The 19,203-nt window shown below is 38.5% G+C and overlaps 1 protein-coding gene across 1 annotated transcript; it reads left to right on the top strand.

Moving 5' to 3' along the window:
* The first annotated feature begins 3,120 nt into the window (after window positions 1–3,120).
* Window positions 3,121–17,568, top strand: SERPINB5 (serpin family B member 5). Its single transcript, XM_085323750.1, has 7 exons — window positions 3,121–3,220; window positions 9,138–9,312; window positions 11,999–12,136; window positions 12,981–13,098; window positions 14,484–14,626; window positions 15,624–15,791; window positions 17,159–17,568. Exons 2-7 carry the CDS (start codon window positions 9,139–9,141, stop codon window positions 17,549–17,551), a joined length of 1,134 nt encoding a protein of 377 aa, XP_085179876.1. The 5' UTR covers window positions 3,121–3,220; window position 9,138; the 3' UTR covers window positions 17,552–17,568.
* Window positions 17,569–19,203: the final 1,635 nt, after the last annotated feature.

Raw genomic sequence — 19,203 nt, forward strand, 5'->3', positions numbered from 1 at the left:
GCAGTAACATAGACCCATGTTACATGAGGAATACAAGAAGTTCTGCTGTGTGTACATATTTAAAGACATTGCAATTTTACTCTGAGTTTTTCTAGTTTGGTTAAAAAGTTGTTAAATCAAACTAAAGGCATAAAAATGACTTCCTATTACTGACTTTCTTGCAAGATCCAGAACTTACTATGAAAGCTGCAACTGAATTTAAAAATGCTGTACCTTTCAGGGCTGGATGGCATAAAAATACGCACCAGTTTGTTCTATTCAGTCCAATTTGCAGGTGATTTCTGATGTGCTCTCCAGAGCATAATAGAATTAATTGCAATCAGATATACCCTGAGTATCAATGAATTAAAAATAAAAAAAAGACTGTAATAGACGCTTTGAATCTCTGAAATAGTTTATGACGCACTGAAGAAGCAGGAGTATTTATTTCGTTTTTTTTCCTCCTCCTACCCCCCCCCCCTTTTTTTTTCCAAATAAAGCTTGTTCAAAGGGAGGAGAGAAGTCTGTTTTCTTTCAGGTAGCGTGTAGGAACGAAGTTCCTGGGTGGTGTTCGGAGGGAGTGGCAGGGAGAGTCAAGGGATCTAGGGCACAACGCTGACTGAGTAACAGGAAAGTCACAGCTCTTCCACAGTGAAGCATGTCTAGCTTGCTGATTCATAGATGAGGACGTATATATTTTATACGTATTTGCTGGATCCTAGTGCCCAGTAAAGCATTAGTTTGTATCTTTCATTGAGCTATTGAAAATGTTTGTGACCTGGAAAAGGGAGACAAAAGCTCAACTGTTGCTTTGTTAGTAGACTGTAACTTGTCTGCTTTATGAGGATTCAGTTTTTAATAACCAAACTATTCTGTATCACACACCCACTGTTTCTACCTTTTTATTCTCTAACTTATCCTTTGAGATAATGTCAGAAAGGAGATCTCCAAGTTACAGGAGAGATAAAATAGTTTTGACTTTATGATGAGGAAAAATCCCATTACTGAAGCTATTAATTTTTAACTTAGTGACAGAAATACTGGTTATTGTAGGTGTGCCTTGAAAATACTTCAAGGTTAAACTGAACAAGACTAACTTCGTTCAAAGTGAATACAGGAGATGATGCAGCCAAGTGTCAGTCAGTCAGAATGAGAAAGAGCATTCTAGGATGGGAAGCAAGCTTTCCTTCTTGTCTCCTGCAAACTCTGAGTACATCAAGTTAAACATCTTCTGCTTTTCAAGGTAAAATGTTTTGGTTTTGCAATTTTCCCTCATTGGTCCATATACATGACCCAATTAGCCTGGCATGCCCATAAACATTAATATAAAGAAGTTCCTTACTTTCATAGCCTTACTTTCTAGCCTTCATAGCAAATCAACCCAAAATATGAATTTTAAGAAGTAGTCGGACTGCCTTTTGAGCCATTCTGTTATCAGTACCAGTATGCATCCCTTCATTTGAATGCATCGCAATTCCAGCAGTGACTATTAGTTTCATGGCACCACAGAAGAAATAATAAATTTCTCAGTAGTAACTACATCAGGTTAAAGGATTCTGTACAGCTGCACAGTGCCAGATCTTGCTTATCATGGAGAAGTAATCTTGTAGAGGTTAAATGATGTTTATGTACTTTGGCAAAATAGAGTTCTTCCACTGTTTCACTGCCCAGAGTAAGCCAAATCTGTGTACTTACCCACCTGTATTTCCCACCCATCACTATCAAGGGAATTGATCTGATGATTTGTGCTGTCTCTATAAAGAGAATCTAGCAGTTGTCCACTCTGCTGTTTATCTGGAAAGCTCCTAAATCACTTCATAGTGGGCTATATTTGTAGACTTGAGTGTGAAGGAACGTTTGCTCCTGCAGGGACAGCAATGTATTGGCTTTAGATTACCTGCAGACAGTTGAAAAGATTCTGGTAGCTAACATTCTTGTGGATTTTCATCAGAATTTCTCCTCCTGAAGACACAATAAGATACATAACAATGATGGCCTTCCTGCTCAGATCACACAGTTTACCAAACTGGCCTGTATCTTCTTTTAATTGCTTAAAAATGTCCACACTCTGTGTTTATATGAATTCACTTATGCCAAAGCATAAAGCTTTTAATTTCACTATCTGGTGAAATGGCACATCCTTTCCTCATGTGGATTAAACACACACAGTAGCCATGTTGCTGATCCCTGCTGCAGGCAGCTAGACTTGCTGACAAGAGAAATGGTGGTAGAGCAGAGGTAGGCCACTTTTTCCTTGCCAAGAACYGAGCGCATCTTTCAAATAAAAACAGACCTGGCAGGCTGCATCTTCACACCTTCCTCTCCTTTTCTTCTTCCCTCCTCCCCTTATGTTCATCAGTAGGAATGCGGACAGTAGAACATGAAGCCATGGCTTGTCCTGGCCTGTGGGTTCTCATGTTCCCCATCCTGGAGGTTAAAGAGAGGAGCCACAGTCTTTTGTTCCCCTCAGACTTTTGGGGACAGCTAGCAGAGGGCCAGAAAACTGAGTGGGGAAGTCTACTCCTAYGTAGATGAGCCTGGCTTCCTGATGGAGGAAGCTCTCTCTTCAGAGGAGCAAGAAGGACAGATACTTTTCCTTGAGGATTAGCTCCTGTCTTGCCTTGGGCTCTTAAGGCAACCAAATGTACACACACACCCCTTACAGAGAGAGTGAGACACTGCCTTAATGCACAGATGCAAAGTGCCCAGCCATACACTCTTACATATTATGAATTTCTTCCTAAGTGTGTTTTTCACAATTACAATTTTCTACAAATAGCATTGATTCCAATGTAACCTGGAGCACTGTTTTTGCTCAGATCTTTTAATTGCCCATTCACTCCTATACTCTGTCTTCTGGAGTCTTCATTCTTTTTTGTCTGGTGCCTTTTGTAGTGCACTTGCTGAAGGCAACATACAAAGGCTGCTATTTCTTGCTGGAGCATGTTGTTGCAGTCAGCAGCTGGGCTTGCAAGGACAACTCTGGTGTGAATCATTTTGCTCTTCTGAAGTAGGAGCTGGTATGAAGAATGAGTAAGGCACAAAAAAAAAAAAAAAAAAGAAAGAAAGCGAGAGTGAGAGAGAGCGCATGCACACAAATTAGGATTGGGAAAGTGGGAGTGGTGTCGATGAGCCGGAGAGCTAACAGATTCTTCTGGTCGGCAAAGTTTCACCACAAGTAGCTAGCTCTTCGTGCTGTGCTGATTTCATTGATTTGTTTACCAGGATTATAGCCTTCAAAGTAAGTACAGCTTCTTTTTCCCCCTGATACTTTAGTTATTACCTAACGAGTAGTTAACAAATCTCCATCATGAAACATAGTTCCGTAAAGGGAGTGGGATAAGGAAACTTGTATGAAATAAYACATTTTTTATGCCCTATCTGCATATGGGAGAGCATTCCAAAGACCTCCCAAATGGTTTTATAGAACATTTTGCTTTCATTCCAGAATTGCTATATTTATCATGCTACATTCCTTCCCCCCAAAAGATTATTTGCAATGATGAATAGGTTTTGGCAGTTGAGATTGCAAATACACTAGGAATTATTAAAATCTTTGTAATTCCTACTGTCTATTGCAAATTGTTTGGCATGTATGACAAAAAGCAGGATGTATATGATTTTGTGAACATGTTCCATGTGTCTACATAGAATTTAGGCAGTTTTAGAAGTCTTTGTTGCAGAGGAGTATTCCTCTCATTTTCTATAGGGGTGTGTATGCTCTGCTCTGCTTGCTTTGACTTACTGATCAAGTAACTAATCTTCACCTACTTAAAGTGAAGGGCAGGAACTTAGATCTACTAACTATCAATTGATTTTGATTGTGACCATTTACTTGAAGAATTCACTGGTTATTCAGGTACAACAAAGCATATTCTGGCAGTTACTTTCTGTCTTTTCTTTTTTTGGAGTGACTGTACYTGCTCTATTGCTGACAGTGCTTTTTCCGCAACTATGTAAGATTCACTGAGCCCACATTAGTAAACCATCAGTTTCRTGTTTTGTGTTTCTTAGAGAAATGTCTGTTCAGAGGAGACTGTGTCCTTATTAGATAACCAGATAGTCTGCTTGTTAGCTGCCATTCGTTTAGAAGAAAAGGCCCACAAGTCTTCCATTTCCTTTATATTTTGTGTCTTTTATATTTTCCTTTTTTTCTGTTTCCTATTTATATTTTCCTATGTTTTCATATTTCCTTTATATATTATATATTATATATATTATATTATATATATATAAATATATATATATATATTTATATATATATATATAATATATATATATTATATATATTATATATATATAATAATAAAATATTATATATTTTCCTTTGTATTTCTAGTAAAAGCTGAACTGGGGTCATGTTAAGTGCAGGAGCTTGAACTAGTTTTGAACGTTCATGCCTCATTTGTCAAATGAGCATGTGGGTTGTTTCATATCATTTCTCCTCTCAGTGGAAATTTTGTTTAAACTGAAGTGACTGCGGGGCTTTCACTCGCAGCTCTTAAGCTGTAAAACCAGTGCACAACCTGGGCATCAGCTAGCCAACACTTTCCATACTTTACTTCCAAGATGTGTTCTGCCAGAAGGACTTCTTAACCTAGAGAAGAATAAAATAAATACTTGTTCTGCACCATCAGRTTATCCCTACCATATAGCTAACCTGATTTGTCAGGTTTCCACACAGGTATTGCTATTTTCCTGATTATTGTTTTAAAGGGTAAGCTATATTTAGTTCTTCTCATAGTAAACAAACAAAGCCTTTCTGTTTTCCTTTTGTTGCATTCATTAATGACTAAGCAAAAAATGGTGTCTTATACCAAAAAACAAGCATAAATCAGTTTTTCCTCTACCAGTTCTATAGCCTTTATGGTATTTGAAGTTGCTTCTATARCACCTTGGCCTAGCCACAGGTTTAAGCAAAGCTGGGTGGATCACAAGCAACCTGTGCTTGGAAGATGCCACAGTGCCGGGGGCCTCTGTCAAAGTGCTGACATACTTCTTTCCTGGGAAAGGAGGGACTCAGCAAGAATCCATGCTGCAACCCCTTTTCAGATTTCTTTTTCAWCTTTCTGGCTCCTCCCTGCTTGAGGGTTCCCCGTGATTACTGACTCAGGAGCCCTGTCTGGTTTCTAAGGCTGCTAATGGGCAGCTAATGGGCTTTCCTCCTGATGGGAGTCTCAGTCCCTCTCACTTAATAGGAGTTTGCTTTAATGATCTCTCAAGCCTTGGGACTCTCAATGCTTTAAAGAGGTTCAAGATTTTATAATATACAATACCGTAAATTCTTTTCTAGAATATGAATATCATGAGCCTCTGAATAGCATACATCACTAATAAATAGAGACTAAATACTCTGGCTGACCAGGTACAGTTGAAAAAGATGATGGAATAGAGATTATTCTTTGCTATCCAGCCCAGCACTCAAGAATACAGATGAAACTGAGCTTTTTCTTCTAATAAAATGCCCTGATTCTGCATTTTTTCTACTGTAGCACTAAAAGAAAGAAATTATAAAAATGGAGAGCTTTATCACTACTAGAACCAGTTTTACTCTGCACAAAAGAAGCTAAAACAATATCAGCAGTTACTGGATGAACAAAGAGTAAATGAAAGGTTCGTCATCAAATATCTTGAGTTTTCAGCTAAGGTAAAGGATACTCCTTTCTGAAGAAGAACATTAAAACCTAGGAGAATATAATCCAATAAACAATATCAGAGCTACCAGTGAGGACAGAAGAAGAGAGTTTCTAAGTCATGTTACAGCTTTTCACTGATGTAAGGAAGAAGAGTTTTATTCAGTTTTGCAAGATTTCGTATTTGATTTCTGTACTCTTAATTTCTTGCAACCCGAGAGAGCAAAACACAGTTAGCACATACACATTTTAAAATAACAGTAGGTCCATTTGCCAACACAACGGAAAATATTACTGGTAGAATGTCAGCATAGTATTTGTAGTAGAAGGAGTGAAACAATAAGTGTTTTCAAAAGAGTATGATTGCATATTGATTCTTAGTCTGTAAGGTTAGGCTATAAGCCCAGATGGAATAATATTAGGCCAGTCAGCACTAGAGTATGATATTATACTCCACTAGTAAGTTCTTCTGTCATTCTGCATTGTGAGATTTTGTGTATTTCAGTCTTTGTGAAGATTGTAAGTGTCTAATGACAAATTCTTCTTGGTTCCTTGGACTTTTTCCAACAACTTCTTAGGAAGAAATGCCTGGGAAGTTGGTACTTGCCCCAGATCTGCACATTCTGATTTTAGCTGATGAGAGAGGAGACAAAGTATGCACATATATTGTGTGCTTATGTGTGAATGACTCTTCAAAGGTCAAGTTAATGGGGAAAAATAAGATAACCTATGCAAAATAGTTCATTTGCAATATTTAACTYATACATAAGCACAAAGGTGCATGTCTGTGATGACCAAGTGCAGAGAGGCATTTTAAAGGAAGATTTTACATTTGCTTCTTTGTCCCTGGTGTTCCAAGTTACTCTCTAAAMAACAGTTACCGGTCTTTACATTGGTTTTAACTGTTTTTTGCCACYGTTCTGCTCAAAGCTCTCCTTCTTTAAATGCTTAGCCCAAAATTTCTAGCAAATTTTGCTTTTCTAGCAATTAATTACTCTCGTGTGCAAGAAAGTGAGACTGTGGGAATGAGATAGACAGTTGCAGTGTGGTGGTGGCATTTAGTTCTCTGCTTTATATTCCACAAGATACCTGGAGTTTCTTGGATCTTAGTCTAACACCAGCTTGAAGCATACTGACACTGTAGAATGGAATCTCAGGTGGAGAATTTCTCTTTCCGAAGCTGCTGTCAAGATTAGTAGAACGTGGTCATATCCTGCCACTATGACTTAAAAAAACCACATACAAGTGTTCTTGAAAAATGTCCAGATGTTGTAAAGCATCCTCCTTCATCCTCTTTTAAGTGGGAATAACTTTTTTTTTCAGTGAAACAATTTATTTCCCTCATCAAAATGAATTACTTTTTTACAATGGGAGGGGATTCATTAGCAAATAGTTTGATGTTAATACCAACAGAGAGAGTGCTTTGCAGAAATGCAGTGCCATCTAGATGTTCTTTTCAAACATGGATTTGAAAAGCCTTGATGCCAGTACACTGTTTTTAATTAATTAAATTGYGCAGTGCATTTCAGTAACCTTTTATGCAGGATCTTCAGAACCAAATAAACCAGAGGCTTATCCAAGAATATATAGGGAAGTGAATTACAGTAAAACTAAAGACATTTATTTTGTAAAAAGCCCTCTCTAATCAAACAAGCCCCACCAGTAAATGAAAGAGTTCTTTCTACTTCGTTGAAGGCAAAGCATGCACCCGTTCTGTTATTCTCATAAAAATATATAAACAAATTATTTTGGAAGTCACCACTGTCAAGTACCACAGCTTCAGAGGGACTGCTCCATAGCTTCTGTGTACATTCATGTGGGATATTCAGCTAAGCTGGGCAGTAGGGCATGTGCACTCAAATAGGAGAATTTTCTCATTAAAAAATGCCTTTCTAAACAGCGTTGAGAGTGAATGGTCAGATAACATATCCTGCTGGAGAGAGTTCGCTGCCCATATATTCCTTTTCCCCTTTTCTGTCTTCTGTATTTTGCTTCTCTCACCCAGAGAGATCCTTTCTGGCTGGGATGCAAATGATATGAAACAGCTAAGTTAATTTTCACAGCTGTAGTGTTAAGTAGTCAGTTGTTTGAGAGAACTCCCTGTTCTTAAGGAGTTTTTCAAAGGCTTGGTAAATCTCTTACCAGTACAATGCTTTGGAGAAATAACTGAYTTTTCTTTTCATAGTAGAAAGATAAAATAGAATCTGTAGATCTTCGGTAGCAGAGCCTGAAATGTAAGTGTGAATAGGCATGTGTTCAGATAAAACACACATCTTTGTATCACCCCCTCCACGCTATATTTATTCCAATATATTGTCAGTTTTCCTGGAGAGAGCAAATGCTGAAGACAGTGTTAAGGGCCTGTGTAAAATCCTGACTCTTTTGAAGTTTCTCACAGTATTTATCTTTTCCTGGCTGTCAACAGCTTTGAAGAAGCTATTTAACCCAAATTTTAACACATTGCCTTCTTTTCAGAACACATGATGTTGAGGGACTTGTTAGTGTTARTGTTAAATTCCAGAATATACCCAAAAGATCACCTTCCGTGCTTGCTGGTCTAACGTCAGACTTAGGCTATTGAYTTAAATTCCATTGTTCACTCATTAGCTTGAATCTACACAAATGTACTTACACCAAAGTACAGTTCAACCTTTTCGAAAATGGTATGRGAAGATGAAAATATTCCATAGCTTTCCCAGAGCATTGACTGTAACAATCATCCCTTGAGCACTACGCTTTCCATTCCTGACTTCATAGGTCATCTAACTACTGTACAGCAATTGCARTATTAGGAACTGCTAGGAAAATATTTGCAGTTAAAACCTAGCAAGCAATGACTGGGTACACAATGGTATTTACTTAGGTGACTTTAAGTTAATACAACGATCTCAGCTAAMGGGACCAGACAGCTTTCTGCAGAATTCTAGCAAGACTAGAGAGAATAGAGAATCCTGCCTTAGAGGAAGGACATGTGCCAAAGCTAAAGCTTTCACGGACAATTAGTCATGAAGTAAGAGAGCRGGAAGATTTAGAGACTAATAAAGGGATGTCTGGGTGTCAGGGGAGCCCAGAGCATAGGCAAAGTATCTTACAGGTTGGCATGTTTCAAAGAGTATCAATTCAAAACAGATTAAATTCCCATTTGGTCCAGTTTAACTCAATATGCCTGGATCACCCTGACCTGCCCAGATTTGTTCAAGTGCATCTGGGAATACTGTTTCCCTGTAACACGTGGCATTGCCAGCTGTCACTGAAGATGATGAATCTTACTGAATCACTCACATTTACCTTTCTCAGACACGGATGAGACCTTCCCTGTTCCTCAAAAACTGCCGGTGTGCTCTGAAGCTGAGCAGGTTCAGTCAGGCTATTGCATTCTCTCCTTGTAGGTTTAAGCTGCCCAGTTCTCATACTGGTGTCCAGCCTTTTTCTTCAGCAAGTAAATCAGTGCTCTGCCCAGAGACCACTCCAGCAGGAGCTGGAATTACGCTGTCAGTCACATCCCTCTTTCCTTTTCTGTTTCAGGATGACGATGGATGCTCTACAACTAGCAAACACTGCCTTTGCAGTTGATATGTTCAAAAAACTCTGTGAGAAGGACAAAACAGCCAATATAATTTTTGCTCCACTGTGTACCTCAACTTCTCTGGCTCTGGCCTATAAAGCAACAAAAGGTGACACTGCAGACCAAATGAAACAGGTGGGCTGTCAGCATCCTCGCTGTTTGTGCAAAATTATGTGCATGTTGCAGATGTCTTTCTTATTTTTTCTTTTTACTACTCTACTGGCTGCAATAGCAGTGTAACAGTGGTTTTCTTATATGCCGGACTGTAAACTGTCCATCTGAAATTCCTTAGAGACCACACTTCAGGGCCCCACATATCAAAAGAGATTGAAAATCACYGGCATAAAGAAAAAGCTTTCTAAAATGTCTATAAGATAGTAGGTGACAKGGGGTAGGCTGAGTTCTCAACTGCTGCATAAAATCTCATTGCTTTTGAGCAATCAGGGTTGACTGTAATTCCAAGTTCCAATCCAGATCCCTGCATTTTCTGGATAATGTTTTTTAATTGTTCAAGAAGGTCTAAACTTTATAGAATTGGAAATAACTTAGTCCTTATCCATCAGCAGTGAGCATTCTTGGTGGCCTGTTGTCAACCTTTCCCCTTTCTCCTGTGATACACTGAAGAGAAGGCGAATGCAGTAGAAGAGGTCCCAACTTGAACTACGTTCCCCATGCAAGCAGCTCATGGTGTTAGAGGGGTTTTCAACACCACAGCACAGAATCACACCACCACGATGTGATGAGTGTACCAAATCTGCACTGTGGGGCAGGGAGGTGGTCTCACAGCCTCTTTTGCTGCCTCTTCAGGCACAAAATTTTACATAGTTTTTCTTTTTTTTATCTCACTAAGAGTGCCCTCATTTTCTGCAGTTACCTAAAGGTGAATGAGAAGCAAACTCAGTACGCATGTATATGCAAATTATTCCCTGTCTCTGAAGGACATTCTATATATTCTAAWTCATTTTCCCTCCTTTAGAAGTTCCTCATTCTTGAGTGCATCTTCCTTCACTGAAGGTATGCTGAGCACATCCTTCTATGCCCCCCACTCATTACACAGATTACACTGAGTCTTGTGCTATTCACAGGGCTGTACAGCAACACGTCCAAGAAGATCTTCTAGAGATTCCAAAATATTCTGTGATTTTTCAAAAAAAAAAAAAAAAAAAAAAAATAAAATTATAAAAAAAAAAAAAAAAAAAAAAAAAAAAGAAAAGAAAGAAAAAGAAAAGAAAAGAAAAAACTAACCCTTTTTACTTTCAATGACACACTCCACGTTCCTCATTCTCTGAAAATTCAAGCACTGGCCTTTTAGTGGGAGAGTTCAAAATTTTAATCTGCGCTTTGTTAATCTGTAATTTCATTTTCCTTGTGTCTGCAATTTACTTTGAACCTTTCCATAATAAGTTAACATACACTTTCACAAAGAGTACTGTTGCACAATTGCATTTATGGTTCACATTTTTCAAATAATACACAAAATGTGCTGAGCACAGATACTAAGGAGGAACTTGATATGTTTTTATTTGTCATCATTCTTATTCTGCATGTGTTTTCTAGTTTCTATCTGTCCCTGAGTTTATGCTTGGTATGCTTGGGTTTTAAATTCTAGATACAGAGAAAGTCTGACTGGCAGTCTTACYGTGGAATATCATTTAAGAAAGTTGTGCTAAAAGCTCTTCCAGGTAGATGAGTAGAGGAAGTGTAGCTTTCTCCCCAGCTGTAATTTGCAGACAGAAAAGCTTTCTGCCCTTAATGTAGTGAGAAACAAAAGAGTTGGAGGAAGAAATGAGTTGAGAAAGTTGTTTCAGAGGAAAAAATGATCATGGAGTTTGGCTGTGACAAATGTGCTCTTGTTATRTACTTGGGAGGTTGGTTGATTCTGATCCCAGTGAGCAAGGTGAGGGGAGGACACCGAGGGGAGCTGAGGCAATGCAACAATTTAATATGTCTGAAAAGGTTTGAAGCATTTGGGGAGAAAAAACAGGACTGGGGGATGAAAGCAATGCTAATGCCTGATATGCCTCATGCAGGAATATGAGAAAGGTGAGGAGGGTTGGGCGAGCCACCCTTAAATGAAACAGCCACCATCAAAAGCCTTATAACAAGTAGGCCTAGATGTTTGATTCTTAAAAAAAAAAAAAAAAAAAAAAAAAGATTATTTTTGATTAAAAACAACAGGAACCTTTCCTATCTGATACCTAGAAGCAGCATGTTTTAGGTCATCCCAGAACTCCCTGGAACGGGGCTTGTAATTCCTGAGAGCTGTGATGTGGTGTGTGTGGGTCTGCAGCCCTTGTCCTCAGCTCATACTTTGGCTATTCATGCAAACATAGTTATCTGATCAATTTTTGCTGAAATTTCATGTAAAGTCATGTACCAATCACAGCAACCAAAAAATCTGATGATCAGTTAAGCATTTTTAAAGCTTCAGTCTAATTGTAGAGAGAGGACTAACTAGGACCCTCATTTATTAAGCCTAAAAGYTCCATATTTTTGGTTAAGAACGTGAATTTGCTGAAAACATTATAACTCCATACTGCAGATATGTAGYCAACTAAGTTACTACCAGTATGAACAACTCTGTTGATTTCTGTGTATTTCTCAGGAAAGAAATACATTTGGTTAAAGTTTGGACAGGATCTGATCTTTAGATATAYGTGAGACTGTCAAATAAAGAAATATCTTTTGAGTGAAGAGCAAGAACTGGCTTAAATACAAGACAGTACTGCTCTGGCCATAAACAAGCAATATTTATTGTTAGGTTGTTAAGAATGTTTAAATAAAAAAATGATGCTAAGTATTTTACTGTGTTCCTTAACAGGTACTCCATTTACAAGACGTCAAAGATGTTTCTTTTGGGTTCCAAACAGTAACTACAGATGTTTCCAAACTCAGCTCTTTCTTTGCATTGAAAATGGTCAAACGTCTCTTTGTAGAAAAGTCTCTTAATCCTAAGACAGTAAGTAGTGCAGAAAAGTCTTGTGGCCAGCATGTTGACAGGTTATGGTGTGAGATCTCAACATTATTCCAAATAATGATGAAAAAGATAATCTTCTCTGCTGCCATAAATGTTTGTAGAAGTATGAGTGTGCTGCTTATCCCCAAGGTGTACAACTGTTGCAACATTTGTAATTCTTTCATTAACATGTATGAGGTCAGTAGGTTTAGTAGGTTTGGAATGCAATATTACTTTTGTGCCACATCAAGGTCTTTGAATTGTAAATATGAGTGAAAAGGAATGGAAAAAAAATAAGATGCAAATGTGTGTCCAGTTCACACACCCAAGTAATTACTGCATAGGCTGTATTTTTTTTTACATATGTAAGGAGGCACTATCTTGGCCTTAATGCTCATAGAGCTGGCAAAAGATTGAGAAAAACTGTTTTTCTTCCAAAGGGCCCCAAGTAAGGTCAAATTCAGCCTAAAAAGTGATATTTCAGAAAATTTACGACACAAATGTCAATACTCATCCACAGCAATAAAATCCCCAACTGCCCTGCTGTAAAGAGCAGGTGGTGAAGACAGACATGGTGTGAACTATTATCTCAGTCCTTTCTCTTACTGGGATTTCGACCAGGGGTTACTTTATCCCTTCAGACTGTGGTAATATGCTCCCTCTTGCAATATCAGTGTACTTTAGTTGATGATATAAAGCCGCTGGACTGAAGACAGTCTTCAGAGCAATCTGCTGAATGCACCTGTGCAGCTGATTGTCACCTTCTGCTATTTAATAACCGTCCATAATAACAAACTATCTAGCTACCCCATGGTAAAAGATGACTTTGGTTCCTTGTGTCTTTCAGGACTTTGTCAACTCTACAAAGAGGCCTTTTCCATCTGAACTGGAATTAGTGGAGTTCAAAGAAAAAACTGAGGAGACCCGACAGAAGATCAACAAATCTCTTTCCGAGCTAACTGATGGTGTGTACAGTTTAACATAGGGGATGCTATTTACTTCTTTGAAGAAAGAGATCTTTGTCCTCATCTCTTTAGTAATGCCTTCATAAATAAATACATAGTGAAAGTAATTGGACTACACCTATTATTTGAATTAATGAGGATTAGCAATGTTAGCATATTCTGCAATTATTAATTTTACTACTGCAGCTTTTTGGAAGACAGAAATTGGATACTTTGCATAAGTCTCAAGGAAAGTTGTTTGCATTTTACTTCAGCAGACCAGTCTGGGAGAACAACAGCTCTTGGCTGTGGAGCTTCAAAAACATCTGACACCAGCACATTGAAYCAAGGCCCTATTTCCTTTAAAATTTTTATTCTAACAGCAAGTACTTGCTAGATGCTGAATTCAGGGCTGTTAAGTCCGGCTGCTTTGCTGATTTTGCCAGCAAGTGTGCCACATGCAGACATGTGTTTCTTATTTGGAGATGCCTTCTGTGCCAGTTAGGTTGAGAACACTTACCCCAAGCTACCACTGAGCCACTAACTACTAGGCTGAGGTGCACCAGTGACCATGAGGGTCCCCAGGTGCAGTCTTCGCAGTCTGTGGGGGACAGAGTTCCAGTCTCAGCTGGTGTGTGTATGTAGTGCCTGAAAGAGAGCGTATTTACAGCCTGTTTACAGATAACTCTGGGGTCGATTGCTATCTGTTGCCCTCATGTGGTACAAATATGAAAATATAGGTCCAAGCTGGTGCAGGTGGCCTTGTGGAACCCTTGCATTGCCTATACAGTCTATGCCACATCCATGCCTGAAGAGGGAACTTCCATCCCCAGGGTTCTTAATTCAGTGTCTTTTATGGCTGTGCTTGAATAGGTCTAAAACGGGGTGAGGGGAGGAGAAGAATTCCTTGCTGTTTTTGAAGGCTATAGCAATATTTGGTTATGAACTGTAATCAGAACAACATTTCCCGTTATTCTGGTTATTTTATTCTCATGTATCAGTCTAGAAGCAAGTAGGAGCTAATCTGGAACTTGCCTCAAGTTTTGCTGCCCAAATGACAAATGATACCTTTCTTACACCTATTGAATTTCACTGAAAATTCAACACCTTCTTTAAGGTAGTAAATAAAAGCAGGAGACATGTTTTGGATTCCATGCTACATAAGCCAAGAAAAAAAATGTCATTCAGAAGATCAGTCTGGATCCCAAATTCTGCTTCAAATATTAAACTACAATTAGGGAATTAAGTGCTTTTTTTGGATTTTTCCCTTAGAATTAAAATCTTCCACCTGTGAAGTACAGGACACAAATATTTTAATTTAGCACAGTGGCTCCATATTCAGCTGAAACAGTTGATATATTGATAATATATTGTTGTACTGACAACCATCTTAAATATCTCCACAGGTAAAATGGATAACATTTTGAATGAAGAGAACGTAAATGACCAGACTCAGATCCTCCTAGTTAATGCAGCTTATTTTGTCACAAACTGGATGAAGAAATTCCCAGAGGCAGATATCAAAGAATGTCCTTTTAAAGTTAACAAGGTAAGTTTTGAAAACAAATAGAGTACTGTTTCCACTTAAATAAATGCTTTCTAGCTTTGAATTAACCAAATCCCGACAAGAGAAAATGAGAAATGTTTGTTGTTACCCTTGCATTCTTAGATTCTCTATCAAAACTGTGACCAGCCATGAACATAGTGACCAGAGAATCAGTTTTAAACCAAGATATACAGCTGGACAATATTTCTGAGATATAGACTTTATACTCCAAGAATACATTTATATATATATACACATTAAAAAAGTTGGAGTCTCGAGTTAACTGAAAAAATTATTAAATTACCAAATCAGCAAACAACTTCAGYTAAAAAGGTTTTTAAAATGATAAAGTTAACGCTATGATTTTTAAGTGAAAAAACTGCAAAGTCTTTTCTGTGAAGTGATATTTTYCTACTTAATTTGAGCCTTAAAAGGAGTTCCCAGAAGAACAGAGCAGTTAGTTGATCTTCCCTATCAGGTAAAGAGTTTTTGTTTTGTTTTATTTCATTCATGAAAAAAAAAATCTGKCTTTGGGTAAGCCTGTTTTTTTTTTTCTTGATCTGTTTCAGCTCCTGAATAAAAATGACAATTATTCATGTTGAATGGCTCGGCCTTCACTGCTGAGATGTGCTCTTTTCCTGACACTTACTGGCAATATGATGCCCYTGAGACAGTATTGATTGTAGCTGTCAGTGAAAAAGGTGTGAAGGGCCACCAGTATTAAGCGAGTTTCTCTTCTAAGGCAGAGTATGTTGCAATTGTATTCAGTAGAATTCTGTTCCCCTTTTTCTTCAGAAAAAAGAAACGTGCCAACGTTTAGGGTGCCAACGCCTATCACTCTAGAAGGGATTCAACACTGGTTTCACTACATACAAAAGCCAGTAAATTTCCTGGTGATAGCACAACATACCACTCCCGCTTAAGCTTACAAACTTTTCTCTCTCGCTGTCTTAGCTGTGAATTAAAAGGTATGCTAGGTTGTTTCCTCTGTGTTTTGCAGACTGAAACTAAACCAGTGCAAATGATGAATCTTGAAGCTTCTTTTTGCCTGGGCTATGTAAAAGATTTGAAAGTTTCAATCCTTGAGCTACCATGCCTTAACAAACATATAAGCATGCTCATTCTGCTGCCTAAAGAGATCGAAGACGATACCACTGGCTTGGAACAGGTGAGAGAAAAAAATAGAATTGGTACGGTGCTTCCCTTGGAAACAGCCCACTTAAAATGAGCTGATTTTCTAGAAGGTCTTTGTTATTTAAAAGCTATTTAGAAGGAAAGAACAAGTAGGTTTCCTGTGACTTTACCTTCTCATTCTGCTCCTCTGTTCCTGATGTCATATTTATGATATCATCATTTCCACTGTGGTTGATTCTGGAGTCATGAACAAGACATTATTTCAGACAGGGTGTGCACAGAGACAGTTATAAAGTGCAGAAGATGCCCATGGTGCGCTKGTGGGAATGTATAAACATTTGAAAATCTCACACAAAGATTTAATTTTCATGTTAAATTTTTTTCTAGTAAATTTTTTTTCTATAATAAAAYAGTAGAGCAATGTTTACCAGATTTTCAATAGTGTGGACCTTATTTACTTAGGTCTCCGTATTTTTTTCAGTWGCCATGTACCAGTGGTTTATTTTATTGAGTTCTTGCACTTCACACTTCTCTAAGTTTTAATTTTGGTYAGAGATGTCTAAAAAGAGTCATCTTTGCAACTACAAACACACAAAAAAATAATGAGCCACTACCTAAAGAACCAAATTTTCTTATGTCATTTCACTATGAAAATTATAGATATTATTTTCACCTCTACTCAAAGTTTAAAGATTTAAGAGGCAGATYATGTAAACTGTGTAACCTGCTACTACTAGCCCTAAATTTCCAAGGCGTGAGGAATCTGCCCTTGCAGTTGTGAGGYACTTTTTAATGTAATTTATGTAATTACAGAACATAGATTTTAAAATGCAAGCCAGACCTTTCCTTCATATCAGTTTGTCAGGGCCTCAAGTCCTATAGCCCCACTCTCCAGTTTTAAAAAATTGTTTCAACAGCGGCATGACTGATCAAGATCATGCTCTGGATGTAGAATCTTCTTCTTTCCAAATACCAGCAGTTTCATTACTCAGTAGTGCCAGGAATCAAAATTTTGGTTGTGCCAATCAGCTCTTTGTAACCAGGTTCAAGACTGTCTTTCTCTAATTCCTTCATGTGGTTGTAGAGATGATTGCACAACATAAACTTGTAAGGTACTAGCAGCCAGAGTAAGCACATTCAATGGAGTTGCYCCGGGAGGCCATATCCTATGAATTAAGTCATTCATATACTGAGGTAACTGAGAGCTTAATTCAAACATGAATGCTCCAACTGTGAATTCAAAAAGCAAAGATTGCCTTTTGGATTTTGGGTTTTGGGTGTTGACAGGAGTGGGAACTGCAGGAATGATCTTTTTTTCTCACTGTTTTTTTTTCTTTTTTCCTCCCCCCTGCCCTTTCCTGAAACTGACCATTAATTTCCTTCATTACTTTATGATTTCAGTTGGAAAAAGCGCTTACACCTGAGACGTTATTACAGTGGACCAATCCTAGCATGATGGCCAACACCAAAGTGAATGTATTTCTTCCAAAGTTTAACATAGAAGCTGATTATGACCTGAAGCCGCTCCTGGAAAGCCTGGGGATGACAAACGTCTTTAACGAGAGTACATCGGATTTTTCTGAAATGTGTGAGACTAAAGGGGTGGTTTTGTCAAAGATCATCCATAAAGTCTCTCTGGAAGTAAATGAACAAGGTAGTGAGTCCCAAGAAGTACCAGGATATCGGATTCTGCAACACAAAGATGAATTTAAAGCTGACCATCCGTTTATCTTCATATTTAGGCACAACAAAACTCGCAACGTGATTCTTTCAGGCAGATTCTGTTCTCCTTAAGTGGAGCATATTAATTGTGAAAAAGCACAATTACATTTATGGTGATGCATGTTCCTGTAAAGCTTGGCATCCTGACTATCACCTTTGAAAGGAAATCTGAGGTGTTCGTATATCAGCTGTGTAATGCAATGTACTCTACATATGCAGCAGAACTTGTTTGTCTCCTTTTGTTTCACTCCCTTAAGCTGAAGGATTCCCACTATGGAGAAAACATTATATTTTAACCAGGAGATATCCCAATCTCAGCAACAAGTAAATTTTGTTCCTCTTTGGCACCTCTTCCCCTAAAGCAAAGTGAGCTGAGAGCCCGTTTCTAATAGACTGTGAACAGGTCTCGGGGGGGAAGAGATGTAGGAAGAGCGACATTCCCATTCCATAGCTAAACCACTCTCCCTCGTGACCCACAGTCTATGCGTTCCTACTGCCTGGAAGGGGAAAATGTGGACATGGGGTGTTAGAGCCCTCCCCTTGCACCTRACCACAATCTGGCGGTCCGGGGTGCTTCACAGACCCCTGCCAACGCACCAGGAAACAGCACTCAAATTCTGCAGTRCTGCTAAGCAGTTCAGTGTAGAATCAGAGCCTGAATCTGTGGAACAGCAGCCGCACTGAGACCTGTGGGTGCAAGGGGCAAGAGGAACCGCTGTCGTAACRTACAGCCGTAGCACTCTTCTGCATGAGCTAAACAGTTCGCAGGTTGGAAGATCTGATTCCTCTGTGTGGGATTTTTTTTCACACATTCCCCTTCAAATGTGGAAGAGGGGACCAGTTCACTGCAGCTAGGAGGAGTACTGTTGTGTCTATCCTGAGAAAAAGAAGGTTATGCAATTCTAGGTTCGAAATACTAGAAGAGCAGCACTTTTCAGGCATTAAGGAGCATTTGGTTTGGGCATTAAGGAGGCTCCATACAATTACTTAATGTCTGAGATATGAGAAGGGAATAAGGAATTCAGTTTGAGTGGGATTAACATTGTAATTACCAGTCTCCAAATTCCATATGCGCTCATGGTAATGAGCCTTCATTTCTATCCAAAGACTGCTTGCTGCATATGTTCGGTACTGGTTTAGCTAATTACTATTCCGAATAAAGTACTATAAACCCTATGTTGAATTCTGCAATATCTCCAGTGTCAGTCTGCTATCATTCACTTTACACCTCCAGTAGATAGTATAGAACTGAACAGATTCGTTTAGGCCAYGGAGTCAAAACATAAGACTAAATCAAGGTCTGAATTGTCCTTATGGATCACACAACAGTAGTTCACAGTAAGGATTATGCTACTGGCAGGTCAAAATATGCAGTGAATTCAATTAACTATCCTCAAAAAAAAGAAAGGAGGGAGATTTTATCTGAGAACTCCTCTTGGTGCTTCAGATCTGAAAAAAAAAATAGAAAAAGATTTAATGGGAACATGCAATTTGTAATATGTATAGCTCTCTTCTAACATCAGTGTTTTTACTGAGCTGAAGGGAGCACAGCATAGTGATTAGTAAGAATTTGGAGATGAGAGATCTTTATTCTTGGTCTTGCCAAACCATAAGTAGCCTTTAGTCACAATGATTAAATGGTTTTACTAGTTCCTTCCCCGTGTGTGCCTTTGATGGGTTCTAGCACATTTTAATATCAAAGGGTTATCTGGAGGCACTCACCC

This window comes from Rhea americana, unplaced genomic scaffold (genome assembly GCF_003343005.1).
Source record: "Rhea americana isolate MKP2758 unplaced genomic scaffold, rheAme1 scaffold_87, whole genome shotgun sequence".
NCBI classification, from domain to species: domain Eukaryota; kingdom Metazoa; phylum Chordata; class Aves; order Rheiformes; family Rheidae; genus Rhea; species Rhea americana.

Excerpts from the sequence above, each read along its gene's own strand:
- SERPINB5 (XM_085323750.1), top strand. The coding sequence starts at position 9,139 with ATGACGATGGATGCTCTACAACTAGCAAACACTGCCTTTGCAGTTGAT. Across the intron at positions 12,137-12,980 it reads AGTCTCTTAATCCTAAGACA|GACTTTGTCAACTCTACAAA; the intron begins GTAAGTAGTGCA and ends TGTGTCTTTCAG. Across the intron at positions 14,627-15,623 it reads GTCCTTTTAAAGTTAACAAG|ACTGAAACTAAACCAGTGCA; the intron begins GTAAGTTTTGAA and ends TGTGTTTTGCAG.